Source organism: Panthera tigris, chromosome B3 (assembly GCF_018350195.1).
Source record: "Panthera tigris isolate Pti1 chromosome B3, P.tigris_Pti1_mat1.1, whole genome shotgun sequence".
Lineage (NCBI taxonomy): Eukaryota > Metazoa > Chordata > Mammalia > Carnivora > Felidae > Panthera > Panthera tigris.
The window spans coordinates 46010114-46030931 of NC_056665.1; the positions used below are offsets into that span (position 1 = coordinate 46010114).

At 36.6% G+C, this 20818-nt stretch overlaps 1 protein-coding gene across 2 annotated transcripts in view; it reads left to right on the forward strand.

Annotated features, from left to right (window-relative positions):
• The window catches only part of ADAM10 (ADAM metallopeptidase domain 10), a 136877-nt gene extending 116501 nt beyond the window's left edge, over positions 1 to 20376 (forward strand). For both annotated transcript variants that reach the window (XM_007084461.3, XM_042988760.1), the window contains exons 11-16: positions 1957 to 2107; positions 2924 to 3107; positions 3822 to 3930; positions 4729 to 4949; positions 15979 to 16105; positions 18116 to 20376. In XM_007084461.3, coding sequence (XP_007084523.1) covers positions 1957 to 2107; positions 2924 to 3107; positions 3822 to 3930; positions 4729 to 4949; positions 15979 to 16105; positions 18116 to 18210 — 887 coding nt within the window. In that variant the 3' untranslated portion in view covers positions 18211 to 20376. The remainder of the gene's footprint in view (positions 1 to 1956; positions 2108 to 2923; positions 3108 to 3821; positions 3931 to 4728; positions 4950 to 15978; positions 16106 to 18115) is intronic.
• Positions 20377 to 20818: the final 442 nt, after the last annotated feature.

Here is a 20818-nt window from a genome sequence, read left to right on the forward strand (position 1 = left end):
TGTGTTTAAGATGTGTTCCCTTCTATTTACTCAGTTCTCAATTTGAAGCCTACAACTACAACAGTTGTGCTACAACTGTTTCCCACATTGATTTGATGTAGCAGAAAGAGCAGAGCATCAAATTTAAGATCTCAGAATCCTCGGTCTGGTCTGCTATTTGCCCATACTGGAGCGTGTGGTTACAGCAAGTCACAGGCTCTCTGAAACTTAGTTTTCTTTTCAGTAAAGTGAAGACATTTGATTTTTATCATTTCCCTACAGATGCTAAAGTTCTGTGATTTTATGAACTTAAAAGAGTAACATTCCTCTTTCGATTTTAAGCCCCATTGACGAAATTAAAGAACTTTAAAAGGCCCTAAAATTTTTTCTAAAATTATTCACCATGTTTAGACCAGACTGTCTAACTTTAATGAGCCAAGATTTGATCCATTATGGCTAGGCTCTGTGGGAATACAAAAGATATAAATAATATGTGGTTCTTCCCTAAAGGAGCTTGGGTCTAGCTGAGGAGCAAAATTAACATACGCTTAAAAAAAATATTTGTTGGCTAGGATACAGTCAGCCAAACACAATGTGGGAAATTCCATTAGACAAAATGATCCAATTTCTTTAACAAGTAAATAGTGTAAAAATAAAAAAAAAAGAGGGAGTCTGTTATATATTAAAAAAACGGGGGCGCCTGGGTGGCGCAGTCGGTTGAGCGTCCGACTTCAGCCAGGTCACGATCTCGCGGTCCGTGAGTTCGAGCCCCGCGTCAGGCTCTGGGCTGATGGCTCGGAGCCTGGAGCCTGTTTCCGATTCTGTGTCTCCCTCTCTCTCTGCCCCTCCCCCGTTCATGCTCTGTCTCTCTCTCTGTCCCAAAAATAAATAAAAAACGTTGAAAAAAAAAAAATTAAAAAAAAAAAAAAGTATGACACATATCAATCATCCACCAAATGTAGGTATGGGGTTGAGGAGCCTTGTGTGGAACTTGGTTTAAATAAACCAATTGTAAAAAGACAGTTGAGGAAATTGAACATGGATTGGCTATTAGATGTTATTAAGCATATTGTTAATTTTGTTAGATGTGATGATGCTATTATGGTTAGATTAAAAAACAAAAACAAAAAATGCCTCTTAGATTCATCCTGGAGTATTTACAAGAACAAATAAATATGTTAGGTGGAATTGTTTATAGCATTTTGTTGATAGTTGTTTAAGCTAAGTGGTACATGGGAGTTCATTGTATTTATTCCTTTACTACTTCTAATGTGTGTTTGAAATTTTTTGTTAATACAAAAGGTTTAATTTTTTCTGGGTGATAAAGCACTAACTTAATTCATATTTGTGTGTGAATTACACAATATGTAAATAGTGCAGTCTTTGTTTAGTAAAGTTGAATGTGGCATGGCCTAAATAGAATATTACCATTCCCAGAAGGAACCTTTGAGGGGACCAGGGGGACCATAATGTCAAATCGTTTTACTGTTAGAAACTGAGGTCCCACAAAAAGGAAGTGACTTGCCCAAGGTTACATTGCTAGTTAGTGACTGAGCCACTGTGAGAATTGAATTTACATCTCCTAATTTCTAGATTCCTGGCTTTTTCTACTTTTTGTATTCATCAAGTATCCCTTCTGCCTTTGTAATGAGGCTCTGAAGAGTTTGTGGATTTTATTTTTTTTATTTTAATTTTTGAATTTTTTTTAATGTTTTTATTTATTTTTGAGACAGAGAGAGACAGATCATGAACAGGGGAGGGGCAGAGAGAGAGGGAGACACAGAATCGGAAGCAGGCTCCAGGCTCTGAGCCATCAGCCCAGAGCCCGACGTGGGGCTCGAACTCACGGACCGAGAGATCATGACCTGAGCTGAAGTCGGACGCTTAACCGACTGAGCCACCCAGGCGCCCCTGTGGATTTTAAATCAAATTAACATGTGCATACAGTGCTTACTTTGTTTTATTTGTTGTCTTCAGAATCTGGCCAGCCTATTTGTGGAAACGGGATGGTAGAGCAAGGTGAAGAATGTGACTGTGGCTACAGTGACCAGTGTAAGGACGAGTGCTGCTATGATGCAAACCAGCCAGAGGGGAAGAAATGCAAGCTGAAGCCTGGGAAGCAGTGCAGGTACCTTGCCGGTTCTGGTAGTGCTCGTGCTCCTCTCAGTCATCTGAAGGCACTTAGGACTGATTTAAAACTGACATTAAGAGATGCATATGGTTTTGAAACTTTGTCTTTATTTGCTTTCGTTTTATTTATTTTTCCAGAGTAGAATTGGTAAGTGCGCTGTGGTTGGCAGATGGAGCTGCTTGTAATTGTAACTTGTGTGGTGGGTGTTAAAGACATGCAGGGATGCTCAATAGAATACACACTGTTTAGTTCCTAACTTAAAAATGTGACTGTCATCTGTATGTTTAGAATCTTAACTTTAAATATTTAGGAAAATGAGCATTTCATAGATTCTTGTCATTAGTGTCATATGATTATTTTACTTGTCAAACTTGCTTTGGTAGTGATAGATATAAGCTATAGAATGTTGTTTGTGCAAGACTTTTTAAATGGTTGGTCTGTGTACCTAGTTTGATTTTAGCATATAAATGTGAGAAAAATTGATGAATTGACCAATGTATGATGTGCTATGAAAAACACTGATAACTCACCTAATATTAAATCCATTTCCTATTGTAGCATTTCACTAGAGACAAGTAGAGTAAGACTGTTGAATATAGTATGCATTGATTGTAAAAATAAGACAATCATTTTTTTATTTACACTTATAAATGTTGAAATTTAGCAGCCTCTTAGTCCAAAATTTGAAGTTTTATACCAGTAACCTACTTAACATTTAAAAGATGAGATTGACGATTTAAAAATTAGGACCATATCTATGTATATAGGAAATATCCTAGTCATTTTCTTTAAACACTTCAATGTTAATTCTAGCCCAAGTCAAGGTCCCTGTTGTACAGCACAGTGTGCATTCAAATCAAAAACTGAGAAGTGTCGGGATGATTCAGACTGTGCAAAAGAAGGAATATGTAATGGCATCACAGCTCTGTGCCCAGCCTCTGATCCTAAACCAAACTTTACGGACTGTAATAGGCATACACAAGTGTGCATTAATGGGGTAAGCATTTGATTTATAAGCTTTTATTTAGTTTTATAAAACCTCCTTTTTCAGAATAATTGTTTGTTATTTAAAGCTGCAGAGTTACAGCCATTAATCCCAGTCCCTGTTTCAATAAGAGCCCTGTCTGTTTCCCCATAAAGCCATGAATGTATCATGTGGCATAAGTGCCTGGTGGCATTCAATTAGTTACTGACTTACCTGTCGTCTTTCCACTGCATATGTTTGATGGTCTCTAGAGAAAAGTAGTTGTATGACTAGGCACATGACTTTGTACTGCTTTTGAGCTTTATAAATTAGTTTTTAACAGCCCATATAAAAGAACTCTTCTGGTCATTTTCTCTGTGAAGTGTTTAAAGCTTTCTTGGCTAAATAATCACTTTCCTGTACATGAGGAAAATTTCATTTTTCTCTTCTTACAAAGGAGCAATAATCAATGTAAAATTGATGCTCATCTAATCTCTTCTCTGTTTTTGTTTTGTTTAGATTTTTTTAAGTTGCCATTTCTTTGAAAGATTTCCTGTATTTTTTGCACTTACCTCTTTTTCAGATGTGTTTATGTGATCCGTTTCTGATGCTAATCTATGCTTGCCCCCCCCCACTCTTATTTCTATTTAATTATATTAGCATTGGACGTGTATATTTGTCTATTACTATGAATTATAGTCTTGACTGTATAGGGATTAAATAATTTGTCTTCTATTTTTCTTTCAGCAATGTGCAGGTTCTATCTGTGAGAAGTATGGCTTGGAGGAGTGTACCTGTGCCAGTTCTGATGGCAAAGATGATAAGGAATTATGTCATGTCTGCTGCATGAAGAAGAGTAAGCTTTTAAAATGCAAGAATATAAAATCTGTTTCAAAACCTAATTGTTTCCTAAAAAAAAATTTTTTTTAAGTAAACGCTACCCCCAGTGTGGGGCTCAAATTCACGACCCCAAAATCAAGGGTCATTTGCTCTACTGACTGAGCCAGCCAGGCACCCCATTTTTCTCCTAAATTTTAAGGATTAAAGTTTGATATCCAGTTTGGACAGATAATTTCCACCTAAACCAATCCTCCGTGGAAATTTTCAAGTGTAGCGCAGCATTGTATTTCTAGTATTATCGTCCCTACAGTGTTTTAAAAACGATAGGCTAGACAAAAACCTTCCAGCTTTAGGGCAATAATTAGTATAAAAACTGTTAGAGGGTTTTAAAGCCATGGTAGGTACTAAGTCAAGAGTTGCTGGCTATTTGTTTATATATGTATTTTTTAAAGTTTATCTATTTATTTTGAGCTAGAAAGAGAACCAGCGGGGAAGGGGCAAAGAGGGAGGCAAACAGAGGATCAGAAGTGGGCCCTTTGCTGACAGCAGAGAGCCTGATGCTGGACTCGAACTCACGAACTGTGACATCATAACCTGAGCCAAAGTCGGACGCTCAGCCGACTGAGCCACCCGCGCACCCCTATGTTGTATACTTAAGGCGAATTACCTGTGATGTTATCTAGCCTAACTAATGAAAGTCTATATAACATGTCATGGTAATGATTTTAGGCAGTTTTTTCCTTTCCTCCCTCTCTCCCCAGCTAGCCTGGTAGGAAATCTGACCTTCAACTTATATTTGGCACTTCTTTTCCAGTGGATCCATCAACTTGTGCCAGTACAGGGTCTCTGCAGTGGAGCAAGCACTTCCTTGGTCGAACCATCACCTTGCAACCTGGATCCCCCTGCAATGATTTTAGAGGCTACTGTGATGTTTTCATGCGATGCAGATTAGTAGATGCTGATGGCCCTCTAGCTAGGCTTAAAAAAGCAATTTTTAGTCCAGAGCTCTATGAAAACATTGCTGAATGGATTGTGGTAAGTATAGTTTTTATTTGTAAAGAAACCTTATCTTAAAATGGTTTTATCATCATTTTACTTGGCCAGAGGTCACCAATGTTTTGAGAAAATCACTTCTCTCCTGTTTATACCAGAATCACTTTATCCAAAGAATGATTTTTAAAGTTCAAATATCCCCATGTATTATTTTCTTTTAAAGTGATTAGAATCTCTACATGTATACTGTTTGTAGATTAATTGGTAGATGATGAGAGTCCTTCTATTTTACTCTGCTCCCTGGTTCTTCTCCTGAATGGGTTACTTCTCCCTTTGGTCTGTATTATTAGGGCATTTTCATGGGATTTTTTTCTCAAGTTGTTTTGGAAAGCCTTGTTTGCTTTTTATATTTCTCCCTTGTCTCAGAATGACGGATAGCCAGCTTTGGCTTCTACTTTATGGAATGGGAGAAAAGAAAGGGAAATTGGTGATTTTCTGAAGGTTTTTTTTGCTGTTTCAGTATAATTTCTTGGTCTTTATCTTGTCAGTGATCAGAAATGTTGAACAGTTAAGATGTGATACCGAGCCTTTTGCATATTTGTTAATGAATATAGATGTTCATCTAGCATAAATCCACTGAACTTTATTATTTTTAAGCCCACATTTCTCCAAGCTGTACAGATGTTGAATTACCTGAAATTTTCTTAAAAGACTGCTGAGAATGACTGTCTAAAGTCACTTGAATATTCACATTTCTAAGTGATTACATTAAAATATCAGTAAATTTTGACTCATATATCACTTGTGTATTTTCTACTATAGTATATATTTATATATATATATATAAACATGTATATATATAAACATGTATATATATATAAACATGTGTATGTGTGTGTGTGTGTGTGTGTGTGTGTGTGTATATATATATATATATATATATATATATATATATATATATATCTGAATTGAAGGAGTTTGGTTTGGAAATTGACTTAGAACTCAGCCTCTTCTCCCTTCCCCCATTCCCAAATTGTTTTCTTACATTTTTTGTGTGCATGCAGCACTGAGGATGCCTTAAAAGTAAACACACACACGAAAGTCATTTGTGGGTTGTGATCCTTTTTGGTACTCTTGTAATAACATTTGTAATAAAAACTTTGGAATTATCTCTAACATTAAAATGGCATTTATTATACACAGGAAGAATAATACTATACTTTGTGTGTTAGAATATACAATTTTTAGACGTATAGGGGTTATAAGGTAGGAGAATCACTGAATCTGAATTTAGGAAGCCTAGGTTTTATCTATTTTTAGAGAATACTTTACTTTTTTTTTTTTTTTTTTTTTTTTTTAAATTAAGCCTCATGCCCAATGTGGGGCTTGAATTCACTACCCCAAGATGAAGTGTTGCATACTCTACTGACTGAGCCAGCCAGGCACTCCTTAGGAGACCTAGGTTTTAAACCAAAAAATGGGTCAATTTATTTAACTTAGGTCTCTTTAAAACATGATATGTTACTCATTTTTGTATTCCTGTGCTTTGTGCATAATAAGTGTTCAAAAAATATCCATTAAGCTAATGTTGCCTTTGGCATTGTGGCAAAATGGAGAGTGCAGGCTTGGGAACTATGCAAGGATTCGTATCATCCTCTGGCATTTGTCAGTTCTGTGACTTCAAGTAGCTTGCCTTTCTTAGCTCTTTACTTCCCTCTTTTCAATTTGGATCCACTTCTCCCCTCCCCCCCCTTGATTATCTCTAATAAGAACAAGTTGAGATGTGGTATACTTGTCTACTGTAGAGGACAATGTATTTTAAAAAGTAATCGGATAATGGAGATCTCAGAGTTATGTTCTACTGAGTATATGTTGTACCAGGTATTTTAGGTTTTCCAGGTAGTGAATCATATCTAAAAATAATACTTTTTTACTTTCCTCCATTATCTCAATTTTGACTCATTTTATTTAGCATTTCAAAAGCTCATTCATTCCTATTTTAAAAATGTTTGATGGAAGTGATCTCTCAAAAGTATTTTTAAAACCTTTTTTTCATATTTAGGGGCACCTGGGTGGCTCAGTCAGGTGAGTGCCCGTCTGACTCTTGATTTTGGCTCAGGTCATGATCTCATGGTTCGTGAGATTAAGCCCTGTGTTGGGCTCTGTACTGACAACACAGAGCCTACTTGGGATTCTCTCTCTCTCTCTCTCTCTCTCTCTGTCTCTCTCTGTCTCTCTCTGTCTCTTTCTGTCTCTCTCTCTGCCCTTCCCCAGGTTGTACATCCTCTCTCTTTCTCTCTCTCAAAATTAAAAACTTAAAAAAAAAAAAGCTTTTTTCATATTTAGATTTGAGGATTTAGTGAAATGCTTGTTACGATAAATTGAAGTCTTTTCTTGTCTTGTGAAACTGTTTAATCAGGCAATTTTAGGTTGTTTTTTAAAATCGAGAGAGAGAGAATCTTAAGCAGGCTCCTCACTCAGCATGGAGCCTGACGAAAGGCTTGATCTCCCAACCATGAGATCATGACCTGAGCCAAAATCAAGAGTCAGACTCTCAACCAACTCAGCCACCCAGGTGCCCCAGAAGTTCTTCTTTTTTGTTATTATTCTGATAATAATTGGTTGTTATTTCGGGGGCCCCTGGGTGGCTCAGTCACTTTTAAATGTTCAACTTCAGCTCAGGTCATTATCTTACGGTTTGTGGGTTCGAGCCCTGCATCGGGCTCTGTGCTCACAGCTCAGAGCCTGGAGCCTGCTTCTGTTTCTGTTTCTCCCTCTCTCTTTGCTCCTTCCCCGCTCACACTATGTCTGTCTCTCTGTCTCTCAAAAATAAATAAACATTAAAAAAATTAAGAAAAAAAAAAAGAATCAGTTGTATTTCTCTCTCTTTTTTTAATGTTTTATTTATTTTTGAGAGAGACACAGAACAGGGGAGGGGCAGAGAGAGAGTGAGACACAGAATCTGAAACAGGCTCCAGGCTCTGAGCTGTCAGCACAGAGCTCAAGGCAGGGCTTAAACTCACAAACCACGAGATCATGACCTGAGCCAAAGTCGGATACTCAACCGACTGAGCCACCCAGGCGCCCCTGTATTTCTCATTTTTAAATTAATTTCTGCTCTCAGATTTTGCTGTAGCTTTATGAACCTGCATATTAAGTATCTGTTATTCTTTATGAAAGATTTAGGCCAGTGTTTCCCAAGTGCTTCATAGAATTCTACATCCATGGATTTGATGGTCCAATGAATCTGGAAAATATTGCATACTGTAGTATCCTCTTAGATATTTATGATAATATCATGGGAAGTCTTACAGTAAAAAGTCTTTAAATTTCATTTTTCAAACTTAGCTGACCCAAGAAACCTTTATTCATTCATAAGGCTTATTAAACCCTAAATATCAATAGAAGTCACTTGGAAGAATAGTGGTCAAGATCAGTAATTCTTATTCCTGGTTGTTCATTACTTAGGGCTTAGACTAATTCAGAATCTCACAGGATGGGGCTTAAGTATCTGGGTCTTTTAAAAGCTTCTGAACTATTTCTGGTGAAGAGCCAGGATTGAGCACGAACCATTGATCTAGAAACCAGGGGTTGGCAAACTATATTTCATTAGCCAAATCTAGCCCACTGCCTGCTTTTGTATACCTCACAAGCTAAGAATGGTTTCACATTTTTAAGTAGTTGAAAAAATGAAAAGATATTATTGAAATATTCCATTGAAAATGATATGAAATTCAAATTTCAGTGTCCATAAATAATGATTTATTAGAACACGGCCACACCCATTCACTTATACATTGTCTGTGGCTGCTTTTGCACTTCGAGTAGTTGCAACAGAGACTGGCTTCTCAAATTTAAAATATTTATCTGGCCTTTTAGAGGAAATGTTTGCCAACCCCTAATCTGGAGCAGTGGATCTCAAAATGCTGACCAGCAGCATCAACATCTGGGAACTTGACAGAACTGCAGATTATCAGACCTTACCCCGGATCCACTGAGTCAACAGGTGATGATGGTGCATGCTAAAGTGTGGGAACCATTTTTTTCAGTCTCTGCAGTGTTAGTACTCCTTTTTGAAAGGCTTATAATAGAGATTTTCTACCTTGTCATCCTCATCTGTTGAAATGGAGGGTGGATCTGGACCTCTAAGGTCTTCATTGCCTAGTGGAATAGGCTACATAGCTATCACTTGTGAAACTTGAACAACAAAGATGCAGTGTTGTCACAAGGCTTAGCATATGGTAAGGATTCAGTATACATTTGTTGGATGCATGAAGCAGATTTCTTAAATGTCAATTTATATGGAAAAGAATAAAAATTGTGCATATTATCTTCACTCTGAAGCTATAATATCTTCAGGTTTCTCTCAGTGGTATTTTATCCTGCTGGCCTAGCCTGCACTTAAAGTAACTAAGGGATTAGAAGCCAGTTGCTTTCAGCTCGGCAGATTGGTGTGAGGGGTAGCACATGGCTGGAGGGGTGGTGGCTGGCGGGGCGGGGGGCGGGGGTGTAGTTGAAGGATAGAAGAACATTTAGGCAAAGTCTGGACAACAGTATATTCTGAAGGAGAGAAGGGAAGCTTTCTTCCTCTGTAGGATGGCAAAACCAGGATCAGCACAAGGAGCAGTGGGCCTGACAAGGTTTTGTGATCCCCAGGAAGTCTAGAGTGCATTTGCGAAGAGTGAGTTGTCAAATGCTGAAACATTCGCTGAAATGATTGTATGGTTGACTTTTTCTGGAGATGTTTAAAAACAGTAAAGACTGTCTTATGTCTGAAGAGACTTGAGTGTATGTCTTACCCCTTCCCCCTTACAGTTTTCTTTTGGGTTGGGGGGGAGATACCTGTTTTATCATTTTATAATCCTATAGGTCTGTTTTGTTTATTTAGGTTATTAAATAAAAAAAAAAGTCAAATTAGTATGTAATCAATTAGACTAGTAAATTTTGACCTTTTATTTTGTAGTTTTTACTTATTTTTTCTACTTTGTGTTCTTTTTGCCATATAAATGACTGTGTTGAATAACATCTGTCTGTGTCCTATGTAGAATTATTTTCTCAGACTTGATTTAGTGCTTGGTAACTTCAAGGCTTTGTTTTAACCTTTTGGTTATCTTCTCTTCTTTAAGTTTCACTTAGCACCCTTGTATCTATGAAAGATGAGCTTGGTGCATAATTTACACTCATTAAATGTTTGTTGAGTAAATGTTGGCTCTCCTTTCTTTCAGATTCTACCAGGTGGACACATTGTGATCTTTCCTTACAGATGAAACACATATTTTGCGTTTATTAGCCTGGTTTGGTATTCTTGGTATTCTTTCCCCCTGATTTTATAATTTTCTTTTTTAAATATAAAACTCACAAACTGTGAGCTCAACCAACTGAGTCAGTCAGGCTCCCCCATTTTAGGGAGTATTAGGGCTCCCCCTTTTAAAGGGAGTATTAAAAAGTACCCTCTACCAAAGGTGGCCATATTTACTACACTCTCAAATACACCATTGTTTAGTTTTTCTTGCTATCTACTCACCACTGTGATGTTTCATTTCCTCACACACTGAGCTGAAGAGCTGCTGGCATTGTTACTAAAACATCTCAAGCTTTGGGCTTTTGAGATGTGTAGTTACCTAGAAAACCTTGGAGGAAGTCCAAGAACACTGCTAAAAGGACCTGGAAGTTCTTAAGGACCTGGGTGCCATGTTTTAGTAAATGTCTATTGATCTCAACTGGAACTAGGTCCTCTTGACTTTTGTTTTCTACAGTTATAACCATTATTAAATCCAAGCTTTCTTTGTTACCTGCTTCTGTTACTGTCATACTACTTGCATCTGTATTTGAGACTTTTTAGATGCTGAAAAACTAGTACCAGAGGTATCAAAACTACCATTTTTTACATCCAGTCTCCGTTATAAGAGCCTTGTCGCATTATTTGTATGGACAATCTATAAATAATAAATGAGCTGTTTAGAAGTGTTTCAAAAAGTCAGTATTTGGAATAATGACTCACCTGTAATAACTAGTCTAATAGGTACTTTTTTTATGGGATAGGTACTGAGTTTGTAGGATATAAATTCAGGGAGCTCGTAGCCAAGTTTGAATTAGAGTGACAAATACATAGAAACATGTTTTCATTTCTGCCTGATGTTTTCACAGAAAATAGGACCCTATTTAGGGAAGACTCTTTATTAAGGAGGTGATGCCAAAACTAAATTCTTAAGGGCCAGTAGAAATAGAGGATACAGATGAATGTTTTATGGATAGGGAGCACCTAAAAAGTCACATAAGTATGAATTTTTTTTAATAAAAGAGGTTTTTGTTTTTTACATTTTTTCCTTTTGAAAGTGTGGTTATCCTTTTTTAAAAAATTTTATTTACTTATTTTGAGTAGGCTTCATTCCTAATGTGGGGCTTGAATTCATGACCATGAACTCAAGATCTGAGCCAAGATCTAGAGTCAGACACTTAACTGACTGAGCCACCCAGGCACCCCAACCTTTTTTTTAATGGACAAAGTAATACATTGAAAAATAAGCCATCTTTTTACCCTGAAGCCTAGTCTTCTGAAGATTATTTTTTGTGTATTCTTCAGAAAGGATCTATACCTTTACAAGAATATACATATATATATTTAAAAAGTGGAATCATATAGGTACTTTGCTGTACTTTATTGTGCTCAAGGGCTTTTTTTGTTTCTGTTTTTTTTCTCTTTCCCACTTAATGGTCTTGGAGATCCTTGGTATGAAGCTTTTGAAAAAGGGTTTTACATAGAGGAATGGCATAGTCAATTCCATATTTTAGGTAGTTGTAACACTGATGACCCTGTGGAAGATGTTTTTTTAAGTTTATTTATTTATTTTGAAAGAGAGCATGTGCAAGTGGGGGAGGGGTAGAAAGAGACAGACAGACAGAGAATCCCAAGCAGGTTCTGCACTGTAGTGATGCAGGGCGTGATGCAGGGCTCGAATCCACAAACTGTGAGATCATGACCTGAGCCAAAATCAAGAGTCAGATACAACCACCTGAGCCACCCAAGTGTCCCTGGAAAATGGTTTTGAGCAGGGAAGACTGGAAGGAAGGAATGGTGTTAGAGAATATAATGAACATTAGGAATAGATGTGCATCTCCTGTAATTAGCCCATCAGCCTGAAAGTAGTAGGAAACCATTGATCCTTTCTGCTTATGGGCTGGATCACATTACGGGTGGTACTTCTTCCCCAGAGGGAATTTGAGAATGTACCGTATTTGTCAGAGTAACTGAAGGGCTCTCCCAGCATTTGATGGATGAGGTTCAGGGATGCTAAACTTCCTGTATTGCTCACAGGGGTTGTGTACCACAATGGCAGCATGTCTAAACTGGGTAAGAAGCACACATCTGCATCCTCATCACTGGTGTACTCATTTAAGATGCAGTTTCCTGGGCCTTTCACCAGAACACCAGAATTGGAATTTGTAGGGTTGTGGCTTGAGAACCTGTGTTTTAATAAGCATATCAGATAATTCTTAGATCTACTCAGTGATAGGAACCATCCCTTTACCATATGTGTGCTGATTATTTAAGCAGCATTTCTCAGTCATAGGACTCTCTCTTTCTGTAGCCAGTCATAGACTCTCAGCTTCTCCCAAAATTCTTAGGCTGGTAGTTGGGCTAGAGATTTAGAACTAAAGAGTTAGTGTTGGATGGTATCCATTTTAGATAAAGGCTCCAAACTAATGTCCTGTATATGGGTGTAGAACAGGGGTTGACAGACCATGGCCTATGGGTCAGATCCAGCCTGCTCCCAGTTTTTGTAAATAATGGCTTACTGGAATATGGTCACACTAATTTGTTTGCATGTTATCTATGGCTGCTTTTGTACTAGAATGAAGAAATGAGTAGTTTGACAGAGACAAGCCTAAAATATTTATTGTTTGGCCCTTTACAGAAAAAGTTTGAGACCAGTGGTTCTCAGTCTTGCCTGCATAATGAAATACCGCATAATAAAATTACTGATGTCATAGTCCCACCCCCATGCTATTTGGGTCTGGGATTTGCTCTAGGTATCTTGAGTTTTAAAAGCTTTCCAAATGATTCTAACATGCCAAGCCAAGGTTGAGAACTACTGGTATAGAGCAGGAAGAACACTTGAGTAGTACAAACTGGTAATTTTAGTTCTTTATGTAATTTACTAGGTCAGAGTGTCAGAAATGCAGACAGTGGAGGGAGAAGAAGGTCCTATTTCATTAAGTGGCATATTTAAAAGGGTTCCGGGTGCTAGAAACAGGACAGAAGCTGTGCATATAGACTATGGAAAATTCATGCAGCAAGAGAAAGGAAATACTATCCTAAAAACTCACAAGTAGAGCAAGGCTCTGGAAGTTATTTTCTATAGAAACCAAAAGAAAATTCTAAAAGATTCTCTAGCAGTCTCGGTAGGATACAAAAAGTGAACTCTGAAAAGTAGATTGTAAACTTGTGGTTTCCAACCGAGATTCTGTAAACATGTCTTGTAAGGTCTGTGTATTGTTTTTAGAAATTTTGAGTGAGTTGACAGCACTTAAAAATAGATTCCACATAAAAACTGAAATTTGTAGCTTCTGTTGAAAAAATCAGATCTTTCAGCAGTGAGGCTGAATTGCATTACCTCTGTCTTTTTGAACAGTATATTCCTAAAGCCATTAGGTGAGGACAAGTAAGGTGGGCATCCATGCCAAGTGGGGGGAGCTATAGTGGCACACAACAGGGTGTTAGAGCCTGAGCAAAGTAGGGAGGGTGCGGAATGGGGAAGAAGACCAATATGAGGTGTTAAAGCCCAAGCAGGTGAGAAGGGCACCTTGTGGCGGGGCAGCTGGCTTGGGATATCTGAGTACAAGTGTTGTGTGAGAAGGGTGTCTACATAGGAGGGGCAATTCTGCCAGGGCTCCTTGGAGAAACAGCTGATTCGAGGGCTGGGGTAGGGAAAGAATAAGATAAACCTAGAATTAATTGTGCCAGAAAGTAAAGTTGCTCAAAGACTGGTAGGGACATGTTCAAAAGACACACTGTGATAATAATGGATTATAAACCCATTGAATACAATAGGAAACCATGAGGCAATACTGAGTGAAATGAGCAAGTTGAAAGTTTGATGAAGAAGGGGATATTTTTGTAGCTCCAAGTTATATCCCTACAGAAGACTCACTGACTACAAAAAAGAAGAGTGTCTCTATGGTGAAGTTTGGCAGGTATCACCTTTTAGTCTAGTGATCAAGTTAACATACCAGTCACAAGATCAAAAACCTGTGTCATCTGATGGAATGCGATGTGAACAACACAGCATCACTTCTGTGATATTCTTACTAAAGATGTATGACCTGAATCTAATCATAGGGACACATCTAAAAAACCAAAACTGAGGGACATATAATACAAAATAACTGGCCTGTAATCTTCAAAAGTGTCAAGGTTATATAAACCAAGCAAAGACTGTACAACTTCTCCAGATTTTAGGAGACTAAAGAAATACAGCAGCTAAAAGCAACGCGTAATTCTGAATTGGATAGTATTAGGACAAATGGCAAAACTTGAGGGGGTCTGAGGATTAAATGGTAGTAATGTATCAGTGCTAACTTACTGATCTTGATGATTGTGTTGTGGTTATCTAGAAAACCCCTTATGGTGTAAAATTACATGCTAAGATGTTTAGGTGTAACAGAGCATCATGCTAGCAATTTACTCTCAGATGGTTCCAGATTTTAAAAAGTTTGTTGTACTAGCAACTTTTCTATAAGTTTGAGATTCTTTCAAAATAAAACCAACTTAAAAATAAATTTGTATGTGAAAGCCTTTATGCACACATGAAGAAAGTGGCTTGGGGCATTTCCCACAACATGTATTTTTATTTCAGTTTTTATTACTTTAATTATGTTGTCACTGCTGGATAAAAAAACAGTATAGAAGTAGTAGGCTGTTATAAGACTTCATATCATAGAAAATCTTAAATGGGGGTTTCTTGGGCTATAATTAGCAATAACTATATATGTAATACATCAGTCTTTGTTAAACCAATGTGAAGGTTATAAAGTTGTAACTGTTTTGTATGATGCTTATTATTACTTACTGTCTTAAAACCAAATCTGAGTATTTTGAATTGCAAAATAGACTTAGAATTTATTAAGAATAGAAACAGTAATTTTTCTGTAAATAAGATTATACTAGTAATTTTTGAAGTTTTTGGTTGGCTAATTATATGATTTAAGCTAGAAGTGAAAGTTTTACTTCCTTCTTAGACTGGGTAAACTTTGCTTGTAGAATGTGTATATCCTTCCATTTTTCATATTAAAAAAGACAAATAACCTTTAAATAAATTATTATAAATAATAGATGTTATGATTCAAATATATAATATTTATATATTATAATATATAAAATACAGTGAAAGCTAAGATTTATGATAAAATAATTTCATAGCAGTAGTCTGGGGCTTAAATTTCAAATGAAATAGAATAACAGGAAAAGGGGGGAGGCTCAAAAGAGAGAGACTTTAGTATTAGACGATTAGAAAAAAGCATAGGTTCAAGATTATTTTAAAAATTTATCCAGAAGTAGAATTTAAAGTAACTAATATACCCTCTAAGCCCCTGGAGAATCTAAAGGCAAACAGACATAGTTTATGAGAGAGAGAGAGAGAGAGAGAGAGAGAGAGAGAGAGAGAGAGAAATAAATAAATAAATAAAATATTCAAACCATAAAATACTTAATAACATGGGAAAGTACAGTGTAAACTATATACAGGATGAACCTTAGTTTTGCATGTGAGTTTATCTGTGTGTATGACCACCATAGCTATATCTAGAAAAGAAACTGAAAGAAAAATAAGATTGAGTGGTTTCATCTAGGGTGTGAAATTATGGGCGTTTTTTGTCTTTTTCCTTAATATTTCTGTGACATTAAAAAAAAATCTGTATGTGCTTATATATGGTATCTGTACAACTCCCAATGAGCAAGTGTTCTGAACAAATGTTCTTCAAAAATTAAAATGTAATATATATATTTTATGTAATATAAAATATCCTAAAATATTTTATAGCTTTTTCAGTAGAGAAATCTGTTTCTTTCTAGGTTTATTGGTGGGCTGTATTACTTATGGGAATTGCCCTGATCATGCTAATGGCTGGATTTATTAAGATATGCAGTGTTCATACTCCAAGTAGTAATCCAAAGCTGCCTCCTCCTAAACCTCTTCCAGGTAAGACAGTCTGAGCGAGACTGTGTTTTTTTAACTCAGAACTGTTCAGCGGGCAGAATTGAATTCTAAATGAGTCTTTAGTAACTAATTTTATAGTACTTTCTCCTTGAAAATGAGATCACTGGATGAATTATTTAGTTGAGTTTTGAGTGTGTTCTTTGTGAATCCATTCTAACTTATGGCTGCCAATTTAATGCTAATCTGTCTTGAGTCACTAAAAATATTTAGACCTAGAAAAATTTATTTTTTGCCTGATACTTGTTTTCTTACTTTTCATATTCTAAAATCTTCCCTTTTTTTTTTGTCTTTATTATGATAAACTACTTTTAAATGATTGGTTTTTCTATTCTAATAGCTGTACTTCTGCTATTGTTTCTAATGTTTATGCTCTTGAAATATTTCCTGGCACATAAACTCATTTTCCCTAGGGGTGATGCTTATGGGGAAATACAGATGACAGTCTGTGGGAGGGTCTTACGGTAGAGGCTTCAGTCACCAAGTAACCATAGTTACTCTCCATCTCTGAAAATAACTCCTGAGGTTTGGTCTCTACCCTTTACCTCTCATGGAGACACAGCTTCGGAGAGGAGGCTTTCTTTAGATTAGCTCCAGGGATTTGGAAAAGAAAAGAGTACGAGGCAACTGCTCCAGGTTATTTAGTCCCCATCTGTTTCTCCCTCACCTTCCCCAAGGTATTTGTGGCTTCTGTGCTGCCCTCAGAACGCCTGGACCAGAACTCTTCACTCTAGGAGTAGGGCATACATCATCCCATGACAGTGGCAGAGGAGAACAAGAGCTAACTGGCAGCTGTCCCTCTCCTACCTTGCACAGACTTCTCATGAAGCCTCTTGCCTCAGGCCACATCTACTACCCTACATAAAGTAGTTTAAAACTAGGGGGTTCCTTACAGTTTTCTCTATTTTCCCTCAGTCGCTCCCCTGAATTTACCTATCGTGGGGCAAGAGAGCTCAGTAGTCTCAGTACTGCTTGCGACAGTATCTTGGTGGCAATCAGGAAATTGGATTTTGATGTTACTGCTTTTTGTAAATTGACAGTGTCAGTGCTCTAAAACTTATATTAATTTCTTAGGGATTCCTAAGGGCCACATGACCCTCTTTAGATATGTTACCAATTATGGTCTCATGCAATGTAGCACTTCTTTTATTTGATTTCACCTTAAGCAAATTTCACCTTTAAAAACTTAAACCAACAACCCTATCATTTATTGAACCCTCACAAAAAAACACCTTTACTGAATTGTCATATAATCTTCACAGATTATATATATAGACTATATGAGTTCATTATTATCCCTGTTTTACAGACAAGGCATCTGAGTTTCAGAGAGGTTAAGTCATTTGCTCAAAGGCACTCAGTAATTTATTCCTCATGGATTCTGTCCTCAGAATTCATGTTCATCTAACAGTTGTGTCTGTTGAACACTTGAAATGTGGCTAGTTTAAATTGAGATGTGTTATAAATATAAAATACATACCAGACTTGGAAGGCTTCGCATATAAAAAAGAATGACATAGTTCATTAATACTTTTTTGTATTGATACACCTTGAAATGATAATATTTTGGCTATATTGAATTAAGTGATATAAAAAAAATTATGAACATTATTTTGCTGTCTTTTTGCCTTTTTTCATTACGGCTACCAGAAATTTTTAAATTACATATACAATGCTGATCTAGAACCTTTCTTATTGAAGTGTTACCTTTGTTTTTTTTTTTTTTTTTTTTTTTTAACCTTTATTTATTTTTGAGACAGAGAGAAACAGAGCATGAACGGGGAGGGGCAGAGACAGAGGGAGACACAGAATCGGAAGCAGGCTCCAGGCTCCGAGCCATCAGCCCAGAGCCTGATGCGGGGCTCAAACTCACGGACCGCGAGATCGTGACCTGGCTGAAGTCGGACGCTTAACCGACTGCGCCACCCAGGCGCCCCTTTGTTTTTTAAGATTAAAAAGCACACAGTAAATCCATTTTACTTTTGTGATTCACAGGCACTTTAAAGAGGAGGAGACCTCCACAGCCCATTCAGCAGCCCCAGCGTCAGAGGCCCCGGGAGAGTTATCAAATGGGACACATGAGACGTTAACTGCAGCTTTTGCCTTGGTTCTTCCTAGTGCCTACAATGGGAAAACTTCACTCCAAAGAGACACCTATTAAATCATCATCCCCAAACTAAACCCTCACAAATACAGTCGAAGAAAAAATGGCAAGAGATCATGTCCTCAGACCAGGTGGAATTACATAAGTTTTAAAGCCTGAAAATTCCAATTTGGGGGTGGGGGGGTGGAAAAGGAACCCAATTTTCTTATGGACAGCTATTTTTAACGTAATGGCACAAAGTCTTAGAATATTATTATGTGCCCCGTGTTCCCTGTTCTTCGTTGCTGCATTTTCTTCACTTGCAGGCAAACTTGGCTCTCGATAAACTTTTATCACAAATTGAAATATATATATATTTTTTTCAACTGCCAATCAAGGCTAAGGAGGCTCGACCACCTCAACATTGGAGACATCACTTGCCAATGTACATACCTTGTTATATGCAGACATGTATTTCTTACGTACACTGTACTTCTGTGTGCAATTGTAAACAGAAATTGCAATATGGATGTTTCTTTGTATTATAAAATTTTTCCGCTCTTAATGAAAAATTACTGTTTAATTGACATACTCAGGATAACAGAGAATGGTGGTATTCAGTGGTCCAGGATTCTGTAATGCTTTACACAGGCAGTTTTGAAGTGAGAATCCATTTACCTTTTTATAATGATGGAGTTGGTTCTGATACTCATCTTGTCTTCATCAAATGGCTGCTAAGAGCACATGAGTGGCTATGCTGAGGAACACAGTTACGTGTGCAAACTGGACATACGCAGCATACTACTTCAGAGTTAGTTCTTACGCAAATGTCTGATTTCTGCTTACTTATTTTAAACCTTCTAATTCAATTCCAGTTTTGAATCGATAGGTGAAATTTTATTCATGCTTTGGTAGAAATTACGTCAATGAAATGACTTCTTTTTGTTTGTAGCCTGTTATTTGTGCTTTCCATATATCTAAAGTATGCTAATTATGTTTTTGGTTTTCTCCGACCTGGAAAAGAAAAGCTGGGTCTTTTATTTTATCAAAATACCGAAACAATTTTTTCAGCATATTATCACTGATCATTGGTAACCACTAAAGAAGGGTGATTTGCTCAACTAGTAGTTAAAATTGTAGATAGGCCTTCTGACATTTTTTTTCCCTAAAATATTTTAACAATGAAGGTGAAACAGCACAATGTCCCGTTCCAAATTTATTTTTTAAACAGATGTAAATAATTGGCTTTTTAAAGAAAGCAAAAGCATTTAATGTATTAACAGGCGTATTGCTATGCAGAAATGGAAGGGGGCATTACAAAAAAATTTTAAGCTTGTGACGTATTTATTGCTTCTGTTTTCCAACTACATCACTTAAATTAGAAGTAAACAGCTATGATTTTTCTGGCTTCACATAGGAGGCAAATTTAGGGAACAGTGAAAAGATTTGTGTTTTGGCTTTTTTTTTTCCTTTTTGTTTCTTAAGAGTATAAGGTTTACACAATCATTCTCATAATGTGACGCAAGCCAGCAAGGCCAAAAATGCTAGAGAAAATAATGGGATCTCTTCCTTGTAAACTTGTACAGTATGTGGTGACTTTTTTCAAAATACAGCTTTTTGTACATGATTTAGAGACAAATTTTGTACATGAAACCCCAGATAGACTATAAATAATTCTAAACAAACAAGTAGGTAGATATGTATGTAATTGCTTTTAAATCATTTAAATGCCTTTGTTTTTGGACTGTGCAAAGGTTGGAAGTGGGTTTGCATTTCTAAAATGGTGACTTTTATTCTGCAAGAGTTCTTAGTAACTTCTTGAGTGTGGTAGACTTTGGAACATGTACATTTTTTGCCTGTAATGTTATCCTGTGGTAGGGTTTTGGCAGGTACACACTGCCCTATTTTATTTTGAGTCTAAGTTAAATGTTTTCTGACAAGAGATACGTGCACTGAACTCTTTCCACTGCAAATCAAGATGTGGTAAAACAAAAGGATCAAGACAAATGAGATCTAATACTACTGTCAGTTTAATGTCCACTGTGTTTTATACAGTATCTTTTTGTTCACTTTGGAAATTTTTACTAAAAATTGCAAAAAATAAAGTATTGTGCAAAGATGTAAGGTTTTTTGAAACTTGAAATGCATTAATAAATAGACTTGATGAAATCAACTCAAAGGTTCCATACTCTTTGAACTCTGAGAACTATCAAAAGAAGCTTCCCGCAAAGCAGCTTTTCCTTACTAACTGAAAGCGATTATTAAGCAGAAAGACGATTGTCTCTTTTCCTGCACATACAGATATTATTCCTAGTTAGGAGTCCATGAAAAAAATTTATGATTAGATCTCTCTGTATCTACACACAATGATCATTTTAAAAAACACTTAACTGCTTTACGTTATTTCTAAATAATATTCAAAATGTTTAAAAGTCTTTGTCTTGGTAGAAAAGCAGAGTCATTTTGGAAACCATGGTCTTACATGTATTTCGCAAAGGTTTGAATACTAAGTACCTCATTTATTTTCAAAGTCTATTTTAGTAAAAAACTATGTTTTAAAATTTGGAGCCACATTTTCCTGTTTTGTCAGATTCATAGCAAATAAGGAGAGAACT